The sequence below is a fragment of the Ovis canadensis genome, chromosome 6 (assembly GCF_042477335.2).
Source record: "Ovis canadensis isolate MfBH-ARS-UI-01 breed Bighorn chromosome 6, ARS-UI_OviCan_v2, whole genome shotgun sequence".
Lineage (NCBI taxonomy): Eukaryota > Metazoa > Chordata > Mammalia > Artiodactyla > Bovidae > Ovis > Ovis canadensis.
The window spans coordinates 105,165,943-105,184,702 of record NC_091250.1 but is presented as its reverse complement, the minus strand read 5'-3'; the positions used below and the strand labels follow the sequence as shown (position 1 = coordinate 105,184,702).

The 18,760-nt window shown below is 38.3% G+C and overlaps 1 protein-coding gene across 2 annotated transcripts in view; it reads right to left on the bottom strand.

The window, feature by feature from the left end:
• The window catches only part of LOC138442623 (alpha-fetoprotein-like), a 48,808-nt gene extending 34,010 nt beyond the window's left edge, over positions 1–14,798 (bottom strand). The window contains exons 1-5 of one of the 2 annotated variants that reach the window (XR_011257792.1): positions 14,670–14,792; positions 13,294–13,345; positions 13,014–13,155; positions 11,089–11,300; positions 5,149–5,281 (exon numbers count right to left, since the gene is read on the bottom strand). Coding sequence is in view for 1 of the 2 variants with exons in the window: in XM_069594345.1 (XP_069450446.1) it covers positions 5,149–5,281; positions 11,089–11,300; positions 13,014–13,155; positions 13,294–13,345; positions 14,670–14,754 (624 nt within the window). In the remaining variant the exon portion in view is untranslated. Of the gene's footprint in view, positions 1–5,148; positions 5,282–11,088; positions 11,301–13,013; positions 13,156–13,293; positions 13,346–14,669 lie in introns of both variants that reach the window. The other variant, XM_069594345.1, reaches the window with a different exon arrangement.
• Positions 14,799–18,760: the final 3,962 nt, after the last annotated feature.

The window sequence follows — 18,760 nt, the reverse complement described above, 5'->3', positions numbered from 1 at the left end:
AAGTAACATTTAAAATTTCAGAATAGCTCTATATATTGACTTAAAACATTATATTGATGATATCTTAATTTTACTTAGGATATCAATATCTTACAATGCTTTTTTAAAGAACAAATTTAAAAAAGCATACAGAGGCAATACTCAAATCACAAATCTGACACTAAGATAATATTTATACTTTATAACTAATTATAATTATTATTTTATTTTTATTTTGTTGTGTTGCACTTCTTTGAAATCAATACAAATAAGGTTATTCTCTTCTTCACAAAAGAGTCTGTGAAGGCTTAACTCATAAAGCACATTCTGTGATCACAGACACCACTTTAACACAATTGACTATGCAGTCTTCTCTGTGTAAGGACTAAGAACTCCTGGGAACAGACATTCTGGGGGCAAGCAGGACTGTAACCATCATAGAGCAAGGGAGAGGAGAAAAGAACTTAACTAATTCAAAAGCACCTGCTTATTTAGCAGCAGCAGCAGCAGCATGCTTAACATTATAGGGACACATAGCTGGACCTAGAGATTATTGTACAAAGTGAAGTCAAGTCAGACAGAGAAAGACGAATATATGACATCACTTATATGTGTAATCTGAATTAATGGTACAAATGAATTTATTTATAAAACAGATATAGAGTCACAGATATAGAAAAAAAAAACTTATGGCTACTAACAGGGAAAGTAGAAGGGAGGGATATATTTATTGGGAGATTGGACACACTCAGTTCAGTTCAGTCGCCCACTCTTGTCCGACTCTTTTCGACCCCATGAATCACAGCATGCCAGGCCTCCCTGTCCATCACCAACTCCTGAAGTTCACTCAGACTCACGGCCATCGAGTCAGTGATGCCATCCAGCCGTCTCATCCTCTGTCATCCCCTTCTCCTCCTGCCCCCAATCCCTCCCAGCATCAGAGTCTTTTCCAATGAGTCAAGTCTTCCCATGAGGTGGCCAAAGTACTGGAGCTTCAGCTTTAGCATCATTCCTTCCAAAGAAATCCCAGGGCTGATCTCCTTCAGAATGGACTGGTTGGATCTCCTTGCAATCCAAGGGACTCTCAAGAGTCTTCTCCAACATCACAGTTCAAACGTATCAATTCTTCGGTGCTCAGCTTTCTTCACAGTCCAACTCTCACATCCATACATGATCACAGGAAAAACCATAGCCTTGACTAGACTGACCTTTGTTGGCAAAGTATACATACTGCTATATATAAACTGGACTTCCCTGGTGGCTCAGAGGTTAAAGCGTCTGCCTGCAATGCAGGAGACCTGGGTTCAATCCCTGGGTCAGGAAGATCCCCTGGAGAAGGAAATGGCAACCCACTCCAGTATTCATGCCTGGAGAATCCCATGGGCGGAGGAGCCTGGTGGGCTACAGTCCACGGGGTGGCAAAGAGTCGGACATGACTGAGCGAGTGACTTAACTATATATAAACTAGATAACTAATAAGGACCTAGTGTATAGATAGCACAGGGAACTCCACTCAATACCATTTAAAGACTTTTATGGGGGTAAAATCTAAAAAAAGAGTGGGTCTTTGTATATGTATAACTAGTTAACCTTGCTATACAGCAGAAAGTAACATAATATTATAAATCAACTATATGCCAATAAAAATTTTTAAAAATTATAGGGGCATATTATACATTAAAGAAAAATTTCCTCTGAAAAGGGTTAAAATTAAGAAAACTTTGTAACAAATTAGCTAAAAAAACTAACAGTCATGAAAAAGTTCATTCTTCCAAAATGCCTGGTAATGAAACATAAGTCTACACAATCACTTGCTTTTGTTGTTTTTAATAATATGAAACCAAAAGGAGAAAAAAAAAATTACTGTCCTGCTTAGGAATTCAGAATTTCCTTCTGAAGAGACTGGAGTTAACTCCAATTCTAGGGGAAGAATGGAAGAGAGATAAGAAATATACGTGTGTGTGTGTCTCTGTGTGTGTGTGTGTAGCTTTTTTTTTTTTTTTTTTACTTTATTTTACTTTACAATACTGCATTGGTTTTGCCATACATTGACATGAATCCACCACGGGTGTACATGCGATCCCAAACATGAACCCCCCTCTCACCTCCCTCCCCATAACATCTCTCTGGGTCATCACCGTGCACCAGCCCCAAGCATGCTGTATCCTGCGTCAGACATAGACTGGCGATTCGATTCTTACATGATAGTATACATGTTACAATGCCATTCTCCCAAATCATCCCACCCTCTCCCTCTCCCTCTGAGTCCAAAAGTCCGTCATACACATCTGTGTCTTTTTTGCTGTCTTGCATACAGGGTCGTCATTGCCATCTTTCTAAATTCCATATATATGTGTTAGTATACTGTATTGGTGTTTTTCTTTCTGGCTTACTTCACTCTGTATAATCAGCTCCAGTTTCATCCATCTCATCAGAACTGATTCAAATGTATTCTTTTTAATGGCTGAGTAATACTCCATTGTGTATATGTACCACAGCTTTCTTATCCATTCATCTGCTGATGGACATCTAGGTTGTTTCAATGTCCTGGCTATTATAAACAGTGCTGCGATGAACATTGGGGTACATGTGTCTCTTTCAATTCTGGTTTCTTTGGTGTGTATGCCCAGAAGTGGGATTGCTGGGTCATACGGTAGTTCTATTTGCAATTTTTTAAGGAATCTCCACACTGTTCTCCAAAGTGGCTGTACTAGCTTGCATTCCCACCAACTGTGTAAGAGGGTTCCCTTTTCTCCACACCCTCTCCAGCATTTATTGCTTGCAGATTTTTGGATCGCAGACATTCTGACTGGTGTGAAGTGGTACCTAATTGTGGTTTTGATTTGCATTTCTCTAATAATGAGTGATGTTGAGCATCTTTTCATGTGTTTGTTAGCCATCTGTATGTTTTCTTTTGAGAAATGTCTATTTAGTTCTTTGGCCCATTTTTTGATTGGGTCATTTATTTTTCTGGAATTGAGCTGCATAAGTTGCTTGTATATTTTTGAGATTAGTTGTTTGTCAGTTGCTTCATTTACTATTATTTTCTCCCATTCAGAAGGCTGTCTTTTCCCTTTGCTTATATTTTCCTTTGTTGTGCAGAAGCTTTTAATTTTAATTAGATCCCATTTGTTTATTTTTGCTTTCATTTCCAGTATTCTGGGAGGTGGATCATAGAGGATCCTGCTGTGATTTATGTCGGAGAGTGTTTTGCCTATGTTCTCCTCTAGGAGTTTTATAGTTTCTGGTCTTACATTTAGATCTTTAATCCATTTTGAGTTTATTTTTGTGTGCGGTGTTAGAAAGTGATCTAGTTTCATTCTTTTACAAGTGGTTAACCAGTTTTCCCAGCACCACTTGTTAAAGAGATTGTCTTTACTCCATTGTATATTCTTGCCTCCTTTGTCAAAGATAAGGTGTCCATATGTGTGTGGATTTATCTCTGGGCTTTCTATTTTGTTCCATTGATCTATATGTCTGTCTTTGTGCCAGTACCATACTGTCTTGATGACTGTGGCTTTGTAGTAGAGCCTGAAGTCAGGCAAGTTGATTCCTCCAGTTCCATTCTTCTTTCTCAAGATTGCTTTGGCTATTTGAGGTTTTTTGTATTTCCATACAAATCTTGAAATTATTTGTTCCAGTTCTGTGAAAAATATGGCTGGTAGCTTGATAGGGATTACATTGAATTTGTAAATTGCTTTGGGTAGTATACTCATTTTCACTATATTGATTTTTCCGATCCATGAACATGGTATATTTCTCCATCTATTAGTGTCCTCTTTGATTTCTTTCATCAGTGTTTTATAGTTTTCTATATATAGGTCTTTAGTTTCTTTAGGTAGATATATTCCTAAGTATTTTATTCTTTTTGTTGCAATGGTGAATGGAATTGTTTCCTTAATTTCTTTTTCTACTTTCTCATTATTAGTGTATAGGAATGCAAGGGATTTCTGTGTGTTGATTTTATATCCTGCAACTTTACTATATTCATTGATTAGCTCTAGTAATTTTCTGGTGGAGTCTTTAGGGTTTTCTATGTAGAGGATCATGTCATCTGCAAACAGTGAAAGTTTTACTTCTTCTTTTCCAATTTGGATTCCTTTTATTTCTTTTTCTGCTCTGATTGCTGTCGCCAAAACTTCCAAGACTATGTTGTGTGTAGCTTTAAAGATAACTATGATTATTGCATACTTAGTATATGCTAGAGACTCTTTAGATACATCATTTAATTTCTTACACAAGGTAGAAGATGAGGAGCTCAATAGGAGAAACATAGTTAAAGGAATAGAGAAATAGGGGTTGAGAGGATTATGAGAGAAATGCTCATTGAAGTGATTAAAGAAAACAGCAAGAAAATGGTGTTACTGCATTGATTATCAAACTACTATTCATTTCAGTGTGACCTTCGAAAAATCCATCCGGTGTGCCTTCTTAAGACAGTTATTTTATGTTGGTATCCAGAACCTTTAATGAGCATACATTAAAAAGTACTTTTATCATGGAACTAATCACTTATTTACGTCTATTCAACTAAGGAGAAAAGGCCATATGGTTAAAATTAAGTGTGTGGCTAATGGTATTTTCCAGGGTTAGCTAAAATAAAGTCTTCTATCTCATGTTCTTCTTACGATGAGCTTTTGTTATAGTGTATTTACTTTCTCCTTCAAAGTTTTGTAGTATTTCAGCCAATAGAGTTTAATAAAGGTAAATTTTGAAGCTTGGTCATAAAAGGCCATACAACTTCTGCTTTATCCATAAGAATACTCATTCTTGAGACTCTGGCCATATGTTAGCAGTCCAGCTGCCCTCAGGCTGCCACGCTGTGAGGAAGTCCAAACCAGCCAAGTCAATGACACCATTTAATTAATTATTAAGTAAGGTAATATGAGAAAAAAGAGATGTTGGTGTGTTTTGCTATGCAGAAATAATAATTGAAGTATTAAATATGTATTATGAAGTGATATTTGTGCTGGATCATGCTTCTCAAATTTTGAGGACTATATGAATGGCCTGAGTATCTTGTTAAAATGATGTCTTATTGAGCAGGTCTGGAGAAGAGCTTCATTCTGCATCTTTAACAAGCTGCAAGGTGATTCATATGCTGCTGGTCTACAGTCCACACTTCGCATAACAAGTTCCTAAATAACAGTTGACATAGAAATAGTTTACCTTTGTCTGGAAGCATTCAGTCTTATTTTCTTCTTGGCAACATGACTGAACAGCTGTTTCATAGCAAACAGACATGGTTAAAATACTGGGTCCATACACGAATGGGTGCTTCCTAGAAGTTTCATAAATGTACCTATAATTTGACAAATACAAAGTCATAATACTGGAATTATTATGGAATAATATAACTTGGAATTCAAGAACATGTTCTGACACTGTTTCTTAAAATCTTATGATTCATTTAGCTTAGTTGACCTGAAACTTCTAGAATTTCATGGTAACATAAATGGGATACCACTACACTTAAATGTATCAATGGTTCACAACAGACAGGTCATTGTGAGGTTAGACAGTGCCCAAGAAGTAATCCACTGTATCTTCTGGACCAGTGAGAAAAGGAAATCACTAATTAAAAGTGTTCATTTTTATATAAGTAGTAAAAGTAGAAAGTTCAATAGTCTAAACTGATTGTAAATGGAGGATAGTACAGCTGGTAAAGGGGAACTAAATTTAGAAGTTATTGGTGGATGAAGAGGAATCTTTCAAGATCATCTGTAAGTTCTTTCTAGACTACGAAAGTTTATGCCATTGTCCTCCAAGGTGTGTCACTCAATATTTGGGTTTATGACTAAATCTGAGTATTAATTTGCTTCTCAAATTCATTCTTTTCTCTTTTTTCTTACATTTTTTAGGTTACATTTTGTAGAATGTGGCATCTTAGTTCCCCAACAGGAATCGAACCAGTGCCCACTGCATTGGGAGTTGAGTCTTTTTTTTTTTTTTTTTTTTTTAAGATATAACGGGTTTTTTATTGAAAGCCAAATCAGAATAATAATGAATTAATCCAGGTAATTTAATTAGTCACTGTTAATAATGTTACAGTTAGTGACATCTGACAGTCCAGGAGGTGGATAAGACCTATTCTCTTCCCTAGCATCAACTCATGCTATTTTAATGAGTGGTTGGTTTTTAAAATGGAATAAAGCTCTAAATTTGGGAGAATTCACGTTTTTAAAATCTGTACCTCTTGTGTTTGGTTGAAGCCAGAGCTTCAGATAGTGTTTTTCTAAGTTCTTGCTAAGTAGAAATATTTGTAACAAAAGAACTCAGACCATCCTGGAAGTCTCATGTAGAATGGGAAACTCTATCAAAGAAATCACAGTTTTTATTGTGATTGTTGTCACTGTTCAGTTGCTAAGTCAGGTCCAACTCTTTGGGACCTCATGAATTATAGCATGCCAGGCTCCTCTGCCCTCCACTATCTCCTGGAGTTTACTCAGAACATGTCCACCAAGATAATAATGCTGTCAAGCCAATCACCACATAGTGCTTGTGTGCTTGCTAAGCCACTTCAGTCATGTCCGACTCTGAATCCCTATAGACTGTAGCCCACCAGGCTCCTCTGTCCATGGGATTCTCCAGGCAAGAACACTGGAGTGGGTTGCCATGCCCTTCTCCAGGGAATCTTCCTGACCCAGGAACAGAACCCATGTCTTATATCTTCTGCATTGGCAGGCAGGTTCTTTACCTCTAGCACCACCTGGAAACCCCAGACCATCAGGGAAATCCTTCTCAAATTCATTCTTTGCACTCACTGTGGAGCCTGGGCACCAGGCCTGCCTCTCACTTATCATCATATCTCCTCACACTATTCCAAAAGCTTGCTCAAATTACTTACTCCCCATCCCTCCTCCCACACGCAAATACCCAATGAAGGTTGACATTGCAGACAAAAACCGGCTTAAGGCTCAAACAAATCCATTTTCTCTTATAATCACAGGAAAGTTTCTTTTCAAGCCTCCCTTGCAGTTAGGTGAGAACATGTAACTGAGTTCTAATCAACTGAATAAACATGCCATATACCACTTCTAGGCTTGGCTGTTAATTACTTTGCACAGTTCTTTGTTCTTTTTCTTTTTTGAAGTAAACTTTGAAACACATGCTCCAGGTGGTATAGTTCCAAAATAGAAGCAACTTTCATTTCTGAGTTACTTCTTAAAGGAAAGTTGTCAGGAGCTGAGCTGAGCTGAGCTGGAGAAGGCCGAGAGGCCAAGTGCCAGAGCAGCCAATTAAGACAAAAGCCAAAATGAAAGTATAGTCAGGCTTTATTTACTTTCAGGGATAGTATATTCAAAGGGGGCTTCCCAGGTGGCCCAGTGATAAAGAATCTGCCTACAATGTAGGGGATGTGGGTTTGATCACTGGGTCAGGAAGATCCCCTAGAGAGGGGAATGGCTACCCACTCCAGTATTCTTGTCTGAGAAATCCCATGGATAGAGGAGCCTGGTGAGGTTCAGCCTATGGAGTCACAAAAGAGTCATTCACAACTCAGCGACTAAACAACTTAAGCGAAAGGAGAAAAAATGGTGTTATCCCCACAACCTTCACCCCAGACTCAACCTACTTACTCTTGAAAGTTTAATCAGCAGACTTGTTTCATTTCAGCAAGGTTTCTTAAACATAACTTGTAGGGGGAAATAAAGCAGAATTTATGTTATTAAGATATAACTGCCTCTCAAGAAAAGGCAAAATTCTTGGCCAATAGGAAATCTCAGTAGAGTCATTCAGTATCTTTGCTTTCTATTGGGTACTAAGCTAAACTAAGAAAGATCTTCATGACCCAGATAATCATGATGTTGTGATCACTCACCTAGAACCAGACATCCTGGAATGTGAAGTCAAATGGGCCTTAGAAAGCATCACTATGAAAAAAGCTAGTGGTGGTGATGGCATTCCAGCTGAGCTATTTCAAATCCTAAAAGATGATGCTATGAAAGTGCTGCACTCAATATGCCAGCAAATTTTGGAAAACTCAGCAGTGGCCACAGGACTGGAAAAGGTCAATTTTCATTCCAATCCCAAAGAAAGGCAATGCCAAAGAATGCTCAAACTACCTTACAATTGCACTCATCTCACACTCTAGTTAAAGTAATGCTCAAAATTCTCCAAGCCAGGCTTCAGCAATATGTGAACCATGAACTTCCTGATGTTCAAGCTAGTTTTAGAAAAGTCAGAGGAACCAGAGATCAAATTGCCAACATCTGCTGGATCATGGAAAAAGCAAGAGGGTTCCAGAAAAACATCTATTTCTGCTTTATTGACTATGCCAAAGCCTTTGACTGTGTGGATCACAATAAACTGTGGAAAATTCTGAAAGAGATGGGAATACTAGACCACCTGACCTGCCTCTTGAGAAATCTGTATGCAGGTCAGGAAGCAACAGTTAGAACTGGACATGGAACAACAGACTGGTTCCAAAGAGGAAAAGCAGTATGTCAAGGCTGTATATTGTCACCCTGCTTATTTAACTTATATGCAGAGTACATCATGAGAAATGCTGGGCTGGGAGAAGCACAGGCTGGAATCAAGATTGCTGGGAGAAATATCAATAACTTCAGATATGCAGATGACACCATCCTTATGGCAGAAAGTGAAAAGGAGCTAAAAAGCCTCTTGATGAAAGTGAAAGAGGAGAGTGAAAAAGTTGGCTTAAAGCTCAACATTCAGAAAACGAAGATCATGGCATCCGGTCTCATCACTTCATGGGAAATAGATGGGGAAACAGTGGAAACAGTGTCAGACTTTATTTTGGGGGGGCTCCAAAATCACTGCAGATGGTGATTGCAGCCATAAAATTACAAGACGCTTACTCCTTGGAAGGAAAGTTATGACCAACCTAGATAGCCTATTCAAAAGCAGAGACATTACTTTGCCAACAAAGGTCTGTCTAGTCAAGGCTATGGTTTTTCCATTGGTCATGTATGTATGTGAGAGTTGGACTGTGAAGAAAGCTGAGCACTGAAGAATTGATGCTTTTGAACTGTGGTGTTGGAGAAGACTCTTGAGAGTTCCTTGGACTGCAAGGAGATCCAACCAGTCCATTCTAAAGGAGATCAGTCCTGGGTGTTCTTTAGAAGTACTGGTGTTAAAGCTGAAACTCCATTACTTTGACCACCTCATGCGAAGAGTTGTCTCATTGGAAAAGACTGATGCTGGGAGGGATTGGGGGCAGGAAGAGAGGCGATGACAGAGGATGAGATGGTTGGATGGCATCGCCAACTTGATGGACATGAGTTTGAGTAAACTCCAGGTGTTGGTGATGGACGGGGTGGCCTGGCATGCTTCGAATCATGGGGTCGCAAAGAGTCGGACACGACTGAGTGACTGAACTGAACTGAACTTAGTTCCTTTCAAGAATTTTCAGTACAAACCTCCAAAGGCAAAGTTGAACTTCATATGAGGAAAAAACTTTCTAATAATCAGAACCATTTAAAACTATAATAGAAAGTCCCATTGTAAAGTAACACAGAGTCACACTTAGTTGGAAGTTGGGTACTAAAGTAAGATATATAATAAAATTTTACCATGATCACAACTGTTTTTGAAAACTCCTTACATAATCCAAATGTATAAGAAGGTATACATGTCCAATATACTATCTTTTGGTAAGACCATAATAGCTGACTTTTCTCCAGCTTTGATATAAGTTACTGTTTCTTTGAGAATTAAATAAAGTTGTTGGCTTATAATATAAAGCAAGTAATCAGAAAATTATTTTCCCTTGAATATGTATAGCTGTAGACACGACTGAAGCGACTTAGCAGCAGCATGCACTTATTTAAATTAGCATATAAAATAACTCCTCAAAACTGACTTTGGAGAAGGAAATGGCAACTCACTCCAGTACTCTTGCCTGGAAAATCCCATGGACAGAGGAGTCTAGAGGGCTACAGGCCATGGTGTTGCCAAGAGTCAGACACGACTTATTGATTAAACAACAGTAACTGATTTAATTGTAAATGTTCAAGAAGAGATTAGATTCACTGCCTGAGTGTTAGTTACATTTTATAATCTCTGAATGTTCAACCTAAACCTGATTTTATAACTCTCACCTCAAATGGCTAGTAAATAGCTAACCAAGCTCATATTTAGTTTCTTATTTGGTTACCCCTCATGTTAGGCAAGTAAGAACCTGTCCAACCCGCTGTTCTTAGTCCTTTCACCCTAAGTGACTGGGCCATTTAAGTTCTTCTTGAAGGCTCAGTAACTCATGGGGGATTTCTGCCTCTGGATGGTTGAATTAAAGATGTTTACACTGTTCATCAACAAGTCACCAGGTCTGTTCATTCATTTCTGGTGTAGAGTTTAATTTCTAAAATCCAAAATTATGAATGATAGAATCAGCACCATGCTTCTTGCACTATATCCAGCACTCAGATGCTTCCTTTATTCCTGGTGTCTGTCTGTCTTGACCAAATGACCAGAGCTGCATTCCTTGAGAACTGAAGCTTTGCATTTCTCCTGTCATTTTTGTCTCTAGGTATTGGTTTCCTGCCTCTGAACCCCAGCTGCTTGCTTGTAAGTCTCTAAAGATAGACATCTATGCTAACTAAGAAACCAAAATATGAGCACACCTACCCATGGGCTATAATGCTATCCACTGTAGGCAAGAATTATAGAATCAGAGTTCTTGAGTAGAAACTGATCTCTGTCCAATCTACCGTTATTGTTTATTCCTAGGTTCCCAGTGACAGAGTCTATGCCTGTCACATATCCCTCCTGTTATACCTTGGTGAACCTGTACTGGCCCCTTGCCTAAGCTGTTACCTGCCCTCTGTTCCCAATACACTGCCTGTTATGCTTTGCCTACTAGATCGTAGTTTTCAACATCATTTGCTACTGGTCTGACCAATCCAACCCTTAAGGAGATGGGTCCTTTACAGATCCTAGTCATTTTTAGTGTTTGATGACAGGCATTTTCATGCCTTCCAGGGTTCGCTAAGACCATTGTCATTCTGAAGGAAAAAAATAAACTGTAGCTCAAATTTTTACTTTATTTTTATATAATAAAGCATTGTGTACTCAGAGGCTTTATCTAAAAATCTCTCTTCAAAATTAGAAAATACTTTTTCAAAGACCTGGCAAGGAAAGGTGACTTACTGGTCTTTCACTGGCACTTGATTCTCTTTGTCCATCTCACAGATCTGCTCAGGATTTGAAATCTGGAATATTTCACTGTAACCTGCATCATCCTTTTTGTGTAATAGGAAACACTTATGTCTTGCTGTCTTATTTATATTGCAACAGTCAGAAAATACACGCTTGTCAGCCATTCCTTCGTTATTGCAAATATGCTCTAGGAAGGTAGTCATCTGTAGAAGGAAATAATAACATGAGGGAAGGCACGTATGGTCCATACTCCTAACCATAAAAAAGTTCAGGAATTATAAAGAAAAGGCAACTGAGTGTATAACCTTATACTCCATATCCAATAATCCTTGGACATAGCTCTTTTGAGCAAAAGTCTTTTAAAAGATTGTTAAGTTTCATGTGCTAGACATTTGGCCAAATAGAATTTATTGTTCTCTCCCTACTTATATAAGTGTTTCATTTTCATACAGCTGAGAGGTATTAAAATAAGCATAAGCCAAAATGGCCAGGGCCTAAAGAAATCAAGGAATTTTTAATAAGAATTATCCACCAAGAAATATGTGATGGCTTGCTTTCCTTGTTTCGTGATGGCTTTTAGTTGGTTTCCATGGGGACTTATTTTAAAAATTGAGCTCTAAGGCAATGCGTATTCAGTGTCAAATATTCTAACAGAAATGTAATGATTCAGTTTTCAAATGCCTTTGGATGGCAGTAAATGTGTGGGATGCTGTAAACCTCAAATGACATTCCAGATTTAGGGGATAAAGTCAGAAAAAGGTCATCTCTTGAAGTAGAAATAAGAAGAAATCACTGTACAATAAGTGCAGGAGTATTTCATGTAAAGTGTGTTTCTAATAAGGCTAATGATTTTTCTATGACTGTGTGAGTGCCCTGCTAAGTTGCTTCAGTCGTGTTCAACTCTGCAAACCCTTGGACTGTAGCCCTCCAGGCTCCTCTGTCCATGGGATTCTCCAGGCAAGAATACTGGAGTGGGTTGCCATGCCCTCCCCCAGGGAATCTTCCTGACCCAGGGATTGAACTCATGTCTGGTGCACTGGCAGGCGGTTCTCTCACTACTAGCACTACCTGAGAAACCCTTTCCTATGACTACTTAGATTCTAATAAAAAATAGATAGTTTTTAGCCCAAGAAGATAGAGTGGAAAAAACCTACAAATAAAGAAAACTATTTGTATTTAAATTGTTGATATGAGAATAATTGATCCAAAAATATGTAGATTATAAGACTATGTTGATATGTTTATCCATAATTTTTGGGACTTCTCTGGTAGTCCAGTGGTTGAAACTTCACCTTCCAATGCATGGGGTATGGGTTCAATTCCTGGCCAGGGAGTTAACATCGCATATACCTCACAGCCAAAAAAACAGAACATAAACAACAAAAGCAATATGGCAACAAATTCAATAAAAAGCTTAACAAAAAAGAATTTTTATAATCACAAGATACACACTTTATAAAAGACAATAGTAATTTTCAAGATTTTCTACTAAGTGGGAAAAAAACCTATAATAATATTCACTTTCTTCTTCTTTTTTATATTCTCTTAGACACTTTTTTAAATCAGTATTTTAATTTCCCAGGAATCTTCATATGAGATGTCAGACAATAGTAGTCTCGTGACAGAGAAAGAGCAATCAACTTAGATGAACAAGCTGACATTCTATGGTATAACTCATTTTCTCAAGCCTTTGGTTCTCAGAATGTGATCTCCTAGATATGAGCTTAATATACTGTAGGTTCATAAACCTGCAAAGGTTATATCTTGAGTGTGACTCATGTACATAATTTGCTTTAAAATCGCTTGCTTGATTATTCAATCAACCCATCCCATAGCAACATCTTTCACTTGCAATTTAGTTTTAGTTTTAGTTTTTTTTTAAATAGAGAGAAAAATGCAGAACATGATTCACCTACCAACTGGTGACAGGATTCTGAAGGTAATTCATGTGACTTGAGGCTCTTGCACTTTTCTGCGAGATCTAGCAACTCTTGAACTATGATTTGTACTTCTTCATAAGTCAGTTTCTGAAGAAACTGTGCAACCATAATGTTAGTGCTGAAACAGAACACTTGTGTGAATGTTGAAGCCAATCAAACCTCTTTCCTCCATTAGTCTTGTTATATCACTGCCCTACTCCCCTACAAAATAATATGAGTGTAAATTTCCATTAAAAATTTTGATAATAAAACTCACACAGCTTTCAAGTTCTCCTCTAGATAATTCTGGCCATTTGTTTGCTGCATGGCTGGAAAAAGAAAATGAGATTTTTATTTGCAAAAAAGGAAATTTTCCAAGTTGAAATCCCCTTTTTACAATTCAAACCTGCATTTATTCACTCATAAATTTCCAGATCTGTTTCTGTTTACATCATAAATCAGGATAAATTTTATAAGAATATATATTTTCTTGTATTTGGGCTTCCCAGGTGTCTCTTGCAGTGAAGAATCTGCCTGCAGCTCAGGAGATGTAAGAGGCATGGATCAATCCCTGGGTCAGGAAGATCCCCTGGAGGAGGGCATGGCAACCCACTCTGGTATTCTTGCCTGGAGAATCCCATGAGCAAAGGATTCTGGCAGGCTTCAGTCCATGGGGCCACGAAGAGTTGGACATGACTGAGCAACTAAGAACATTTCTTGTATTTAAGCTGTATTCTGTGAATGATTTATTTCTAGTCCAAAACATCATGTAGTTGAAATCTGTCAAATATATATTCTTATCTGTCATTGGCCAACAAATGTTACACATATCTGTATTGACACTTCTGAGTTAACTAAACTTGACTTTTTAATTAAATAACTCTTACTAGAAGTTACTAGCCCACCCAAAGAACACTAAGAAAATCAAATGCTGGCATTAGGAACAACAATATAAACATTACTACTTTGCTAGTCTTAATGTGGCAAAGACAATATCTTATACAACTAGGATTCACTCAACATCTTCATCACTTTCGCTCACCGTGTACACATACACATGCTCTCTATTGAAAACATGTTTTCCTTCTTATACCAATAGCTTCTGAAGAGTTTGCTATTGTTCAGTCGCTAAGTCTAAAGAGTTTAGCCACTATCTATTTAATAAAGAAACCATATCATTAGCAATATTAACAAGGAAAGGCTTTGGAGACAGTTATTCTGAGTTCAGCCTCTAGCTCTGATACTGAATATGGCCTTGAGAAACTAACTTAAGCACTCAGGGTTTTTGCATCTTTATCAATCAAATGTTAATCACTTTTACTACACTGGATAGTGGTTAGGATTAAATGAAAGCCTATATGTGAAGCAATGAGCACAGTGGCTGGCACATAGTAGGTGCTGAATAATGTAGCTCATGATATTAGTCTATAAACACTATTGCTCAATCTAAAATAATTTATCCAATTTTAAATGCAAGTTCGAAATATATCATTCTCTCGTCTAGACTGGAAGTAAAATGTATGTGTTTCGCCGTGTGTGTTTTCTGCTTGTGTTTCCCCAATATATTAATTCCTTTTTTCTGTCTATGAAGTTTTGTCATGACGTCTCACCTTCTGGCACAAGGATGTATAGGTTATAAACAGAATTCCCTACCTGCATCTAGTAAACTTCTCTGAAGAGTCTGACATTTAATGTAGCTGAAGAAAATAAGAAAAGATATGGATCTAACAGTCTTCATTATTTCAGATAAACTTTATAGAAGGTACTCTATCACTCGAGAGAACTGAATAATCCTTTTATATTCTTTCTGAGTAATTACTATTAATAATTAAACTTCTTCTGGTGAATATTTTCCCCAGGCCACTATAACCGTGAAAAAATTACAGAAATTCATGATAATGAAGAAGTATTTCTGATAGGTAGCATTCATTAATGAATACTGGATTTTAAAATGAGTCATGTCCATCTACTTGTTTTTTCAACATTACATCACATACGACTTGAGCTAAAGTAATCAATAGACGTTTTTGGTAAATACCTTATTTCCTAGAAATGCCTGTTGACATGTACAAAGTTCTAAAATGGCAGGAGATCAGGTAAACACATATTAGGACTACCCTAGTTCCAGTGCTGGATGCATTTTTAGGTCCCTAGTGAGAGTGGGGAGCACAGATTTGGGAAACAAACCCATGAGAATGCAACCTATATACTGAGTGTTCGCTGCAAGTCTAGCACTTTATATGACTGTATTTAGGTAGCAGGATTCTTATTTCTTGAATAATAAGTGAAGACTCAGGGTTTTATAATTTGCTCATGGACTCACAGGTAGAAATTCAGGTCTTTCTGATGTCAGACCTCACACCATCCAAGAGCTAGTAGTAAAAGTTGAGATACCAACATCTCTCAGCTGTTTTCTGCTTTGCCTATAATCCAGGTCTTTAGACTAGGGTAGGACACTGGTGACTATGGATTAACTTAGAAGTTCAAGCTAAACTTAAAGCCCCAAAGTTTTGGAAATAGGAGACCACTGGTTACTATTTTAACCATTCCTGTTCTCTGTTTCCTCATTTATAAATGGAGGGTATTGATCAGATAATCTTCAAGGCTGGAAGTCCATTGCTTGATTTTGCTACCCACATAATCTTATTTCTGGTTTCCTGGGCAAAAAAATAGATGTTTTTCTGGAACTCTCTTGCTTTTTCCATGATCCAGTGGATGTTGGCAATTTGATCTCTGGTTCCTCTGCCTTTTCTAAAATCAGCTTGAACATCAGGAAGTTCACGCTTCACGTATTGCTGAAGCCTGGCTTGGAGAATTTTGAGCATTGCTTTACTAGCGTGTGAGATGAGTGCAATTGTGAGGTAGTTTGAGCATTCTTTGACATTGCCTTTCTTTGGGATTGGAATGAAAACTGACCTTTTCCAGTCCTGTGGCCACTGTTGAGTTTTCCAAATTTGCTGGCATATTGAATGCAGCACTTTCACAGCATTATCTTTTAGGATTTGAAATAGCTCTACTGGAATTCCATCACCTCCACTAGCTTTGTTTGTAGTGATGCTTTCTAAGGCCCACTTGACTTCACATTCCAAGATGTCTGGCTCTAGGTGAGTGATCACACCATCGTGATTATCCGGGTCATGAAGATCCTTTTTGTACAGTTCTTCTGTGTATTCTTGCCACTTATTCTTAATATCTTCTGCTTCTGTTAGGTCCATACCATTTCTCTCGGAGCCCATCTTTGCATGAAATGTTTCCTTGATATCTCTAATTTTCTTGAAGTGATCTCTAGTCTTTCCCATTCTGTTGTTTTCCTTGATTTCTTTGCATTGATTGCTGAAGAAGGCTTTCTTATCTCTTCTTGCTATTCTTTGGAACTCTGCATTCAGATGCTTATATCTTTCCTTTTCTCCTTGACTTTTCACTTCTCTTCTTTTCATAGCTATTTGTAAGGCCTCCCCAGACAGCCATTTTGCTTTTTTTTGTTTCTTTTCCATGGGGATGGTCTTGATCCCTGTCTCCTGTACAATGTCACGAACCTCATTCCATAGTTCATTAGGCACTCTATCTATCATATCTAGGCCCTTAAATATATTTCTCACTTCCACTGTATAATCATAAGGGATTTGATTTAGGTCATACCTGAATGGTCTAGCGGTTTTTCCTACTTTTCCTACTTTCTTAAGTCTGAATTTGGTAATAAGGAGTTCACGACCTGAGCCACAGTCAGCTCCTGGTCTTGTTTTTGTTGACTGTATAGACTTCTCCATCTTTTGCTGCAGAGAATATAATCGATCTGATTTCGATGTTGACTATCTGGTGATGTCCATGTATAGAATCTTCTCTTGTGTTGTTGGAAGAGGGTGTTTCCTATGACCAGTGCATTTTCTTGGCAAAACTCTATTAGTCTTTGCCCTGCTTCATTCTACATTCCAAGGCCAAATTTGCCTGTTACTCCAGGTGTTTCTTGACTTTCTACTTTTGCATTCCAGTCCCCTGTAATGAAAAGGACATCTGTTTTGGGTGTTAGTTCTAAAAGGTCTTGTAGGTCTTCATAGAACCGTTCAACTTCAGCTTCTTCAGTGTTACTGGTTGGGGCATAGACTTGGATTACTGTGATATTGAATGGTTTGCCTTGGAAATGATCAGAGATCATTCTGTCGTTTTTGAGGTTGCATCCAAGTACTGCATTTCGGACTCTTCTGTTGACCATGATGGCTACTCCATTTCTTCTGAGGGTTTCCTACCCGCAGTAGTAGATATAATGGTCATCTGAGTTAAATTCACCCATTCCAGTCCATTTTAGTTCGCTGATTCCTAGAATGTCAACGTTCACTCTTGACATCTCCTGTTTGATCACTTACAATTTGCCTTGATTTATGGACCTGACATTCCAGGTTCCTATGCAATATTGCTCTTTACAGCATCAGACCTTGCTTCTATCACCAGTCACATCCACAGCTGGGTATTGTTTTTGCTTTGGCTCCATCCCTTCATTCTTTCTGGATTTATTTCTCCACTGATCTCCAGTAGCATATTTGGCACCTACTGACCTGGGGAGTACCTCTTTCAGTAGCCTATCATTTTGCCTTTTCCTACTGTTCATGGGGTTCTCAAGGCAAGAATACTGAAGTGGTTTGCCATTCCCAGCAAGAGAGTTCCAGAAAACATCCATTTCTGCTTTATTGACTATGCCAAAGCCTTTGACTGTGTGGATCACAATAAACTGTGGAAAATTCTGAAAGAGATGGGAATACCAGACCACCTGACCTGCCTCTTGAGAAACCTATATGCAGGTCAGGAAGCAACAGTTAGAACTGGACATGGAACAACAGACTGGTTTCAAATAGGAAAAGGAGTATGTCAAGGCTGTATATTGTCACCCTGCTTATTCACCTTCTATGCAGAGTACATCATGAGAAATGCTGGTTGGAAGAAACACAAGCTGGAATCAAGATTGCCGGGAGAAATATCAATAACCTCAGATATGCAGATGACACCACCATTATGGCAGAAAGTGAAGAGGAGCTAAAAAGCCTCTTGATGAAAGTGAAAGAGGAGAGTGAACAAGTTGGCTTAAAGCTCAACATTCAGAAAATGAAGATCATGGCATCCGGTCCCATCACTTCATGGGAAATAGATGGAGAAACAGTGGAAAGAGTGTCAGACTTTATTTTTTGTGGCTCCAAAATCACTGCAGATGGTAATTGCAGCCATGAAATTAAAAGACGCTTACTCCTTGGAAGAAAAGTTATGACCAACCTAGATAGCATATTCAAAACAGAGACATTACTTTTCAGTCTAAGGTCCATCTAGTCAAGGCTATGGTTTTTCCATTGGTCATGCATGGATGTTAGAGTTCGACTGTGAAGAAAGCTGAGCACCGAAGAATTGATGCTTTTAAACTGTGGTGTTGGAGAAGACTCTTCAGAGTCCCTTGGACTGCAAGGAGATCCAACCAGTCCATTCTGAAGGAGATCAACCCTGGGATTTCTTTGGAAGGAATGATGCTAAAGCTGAAACTCCAGTACTTTGGCTACCTCATGCGAAGAGTTGACTCATTGGAAAAGACTATGATTCTGGGAGGGATTGGGGGCAGGAGAAGAAGGGGATGACTGAGGATGAGATGGCTGGATGGTATTACTGACTCGATGGACGTGAGTCTGAGTGAACTCCGGGAGTTGGTGATGGACAGGGAGGCCTGGCATGCTACGATTCATGGGGTCACAAAGAGTCGGGCATGACTG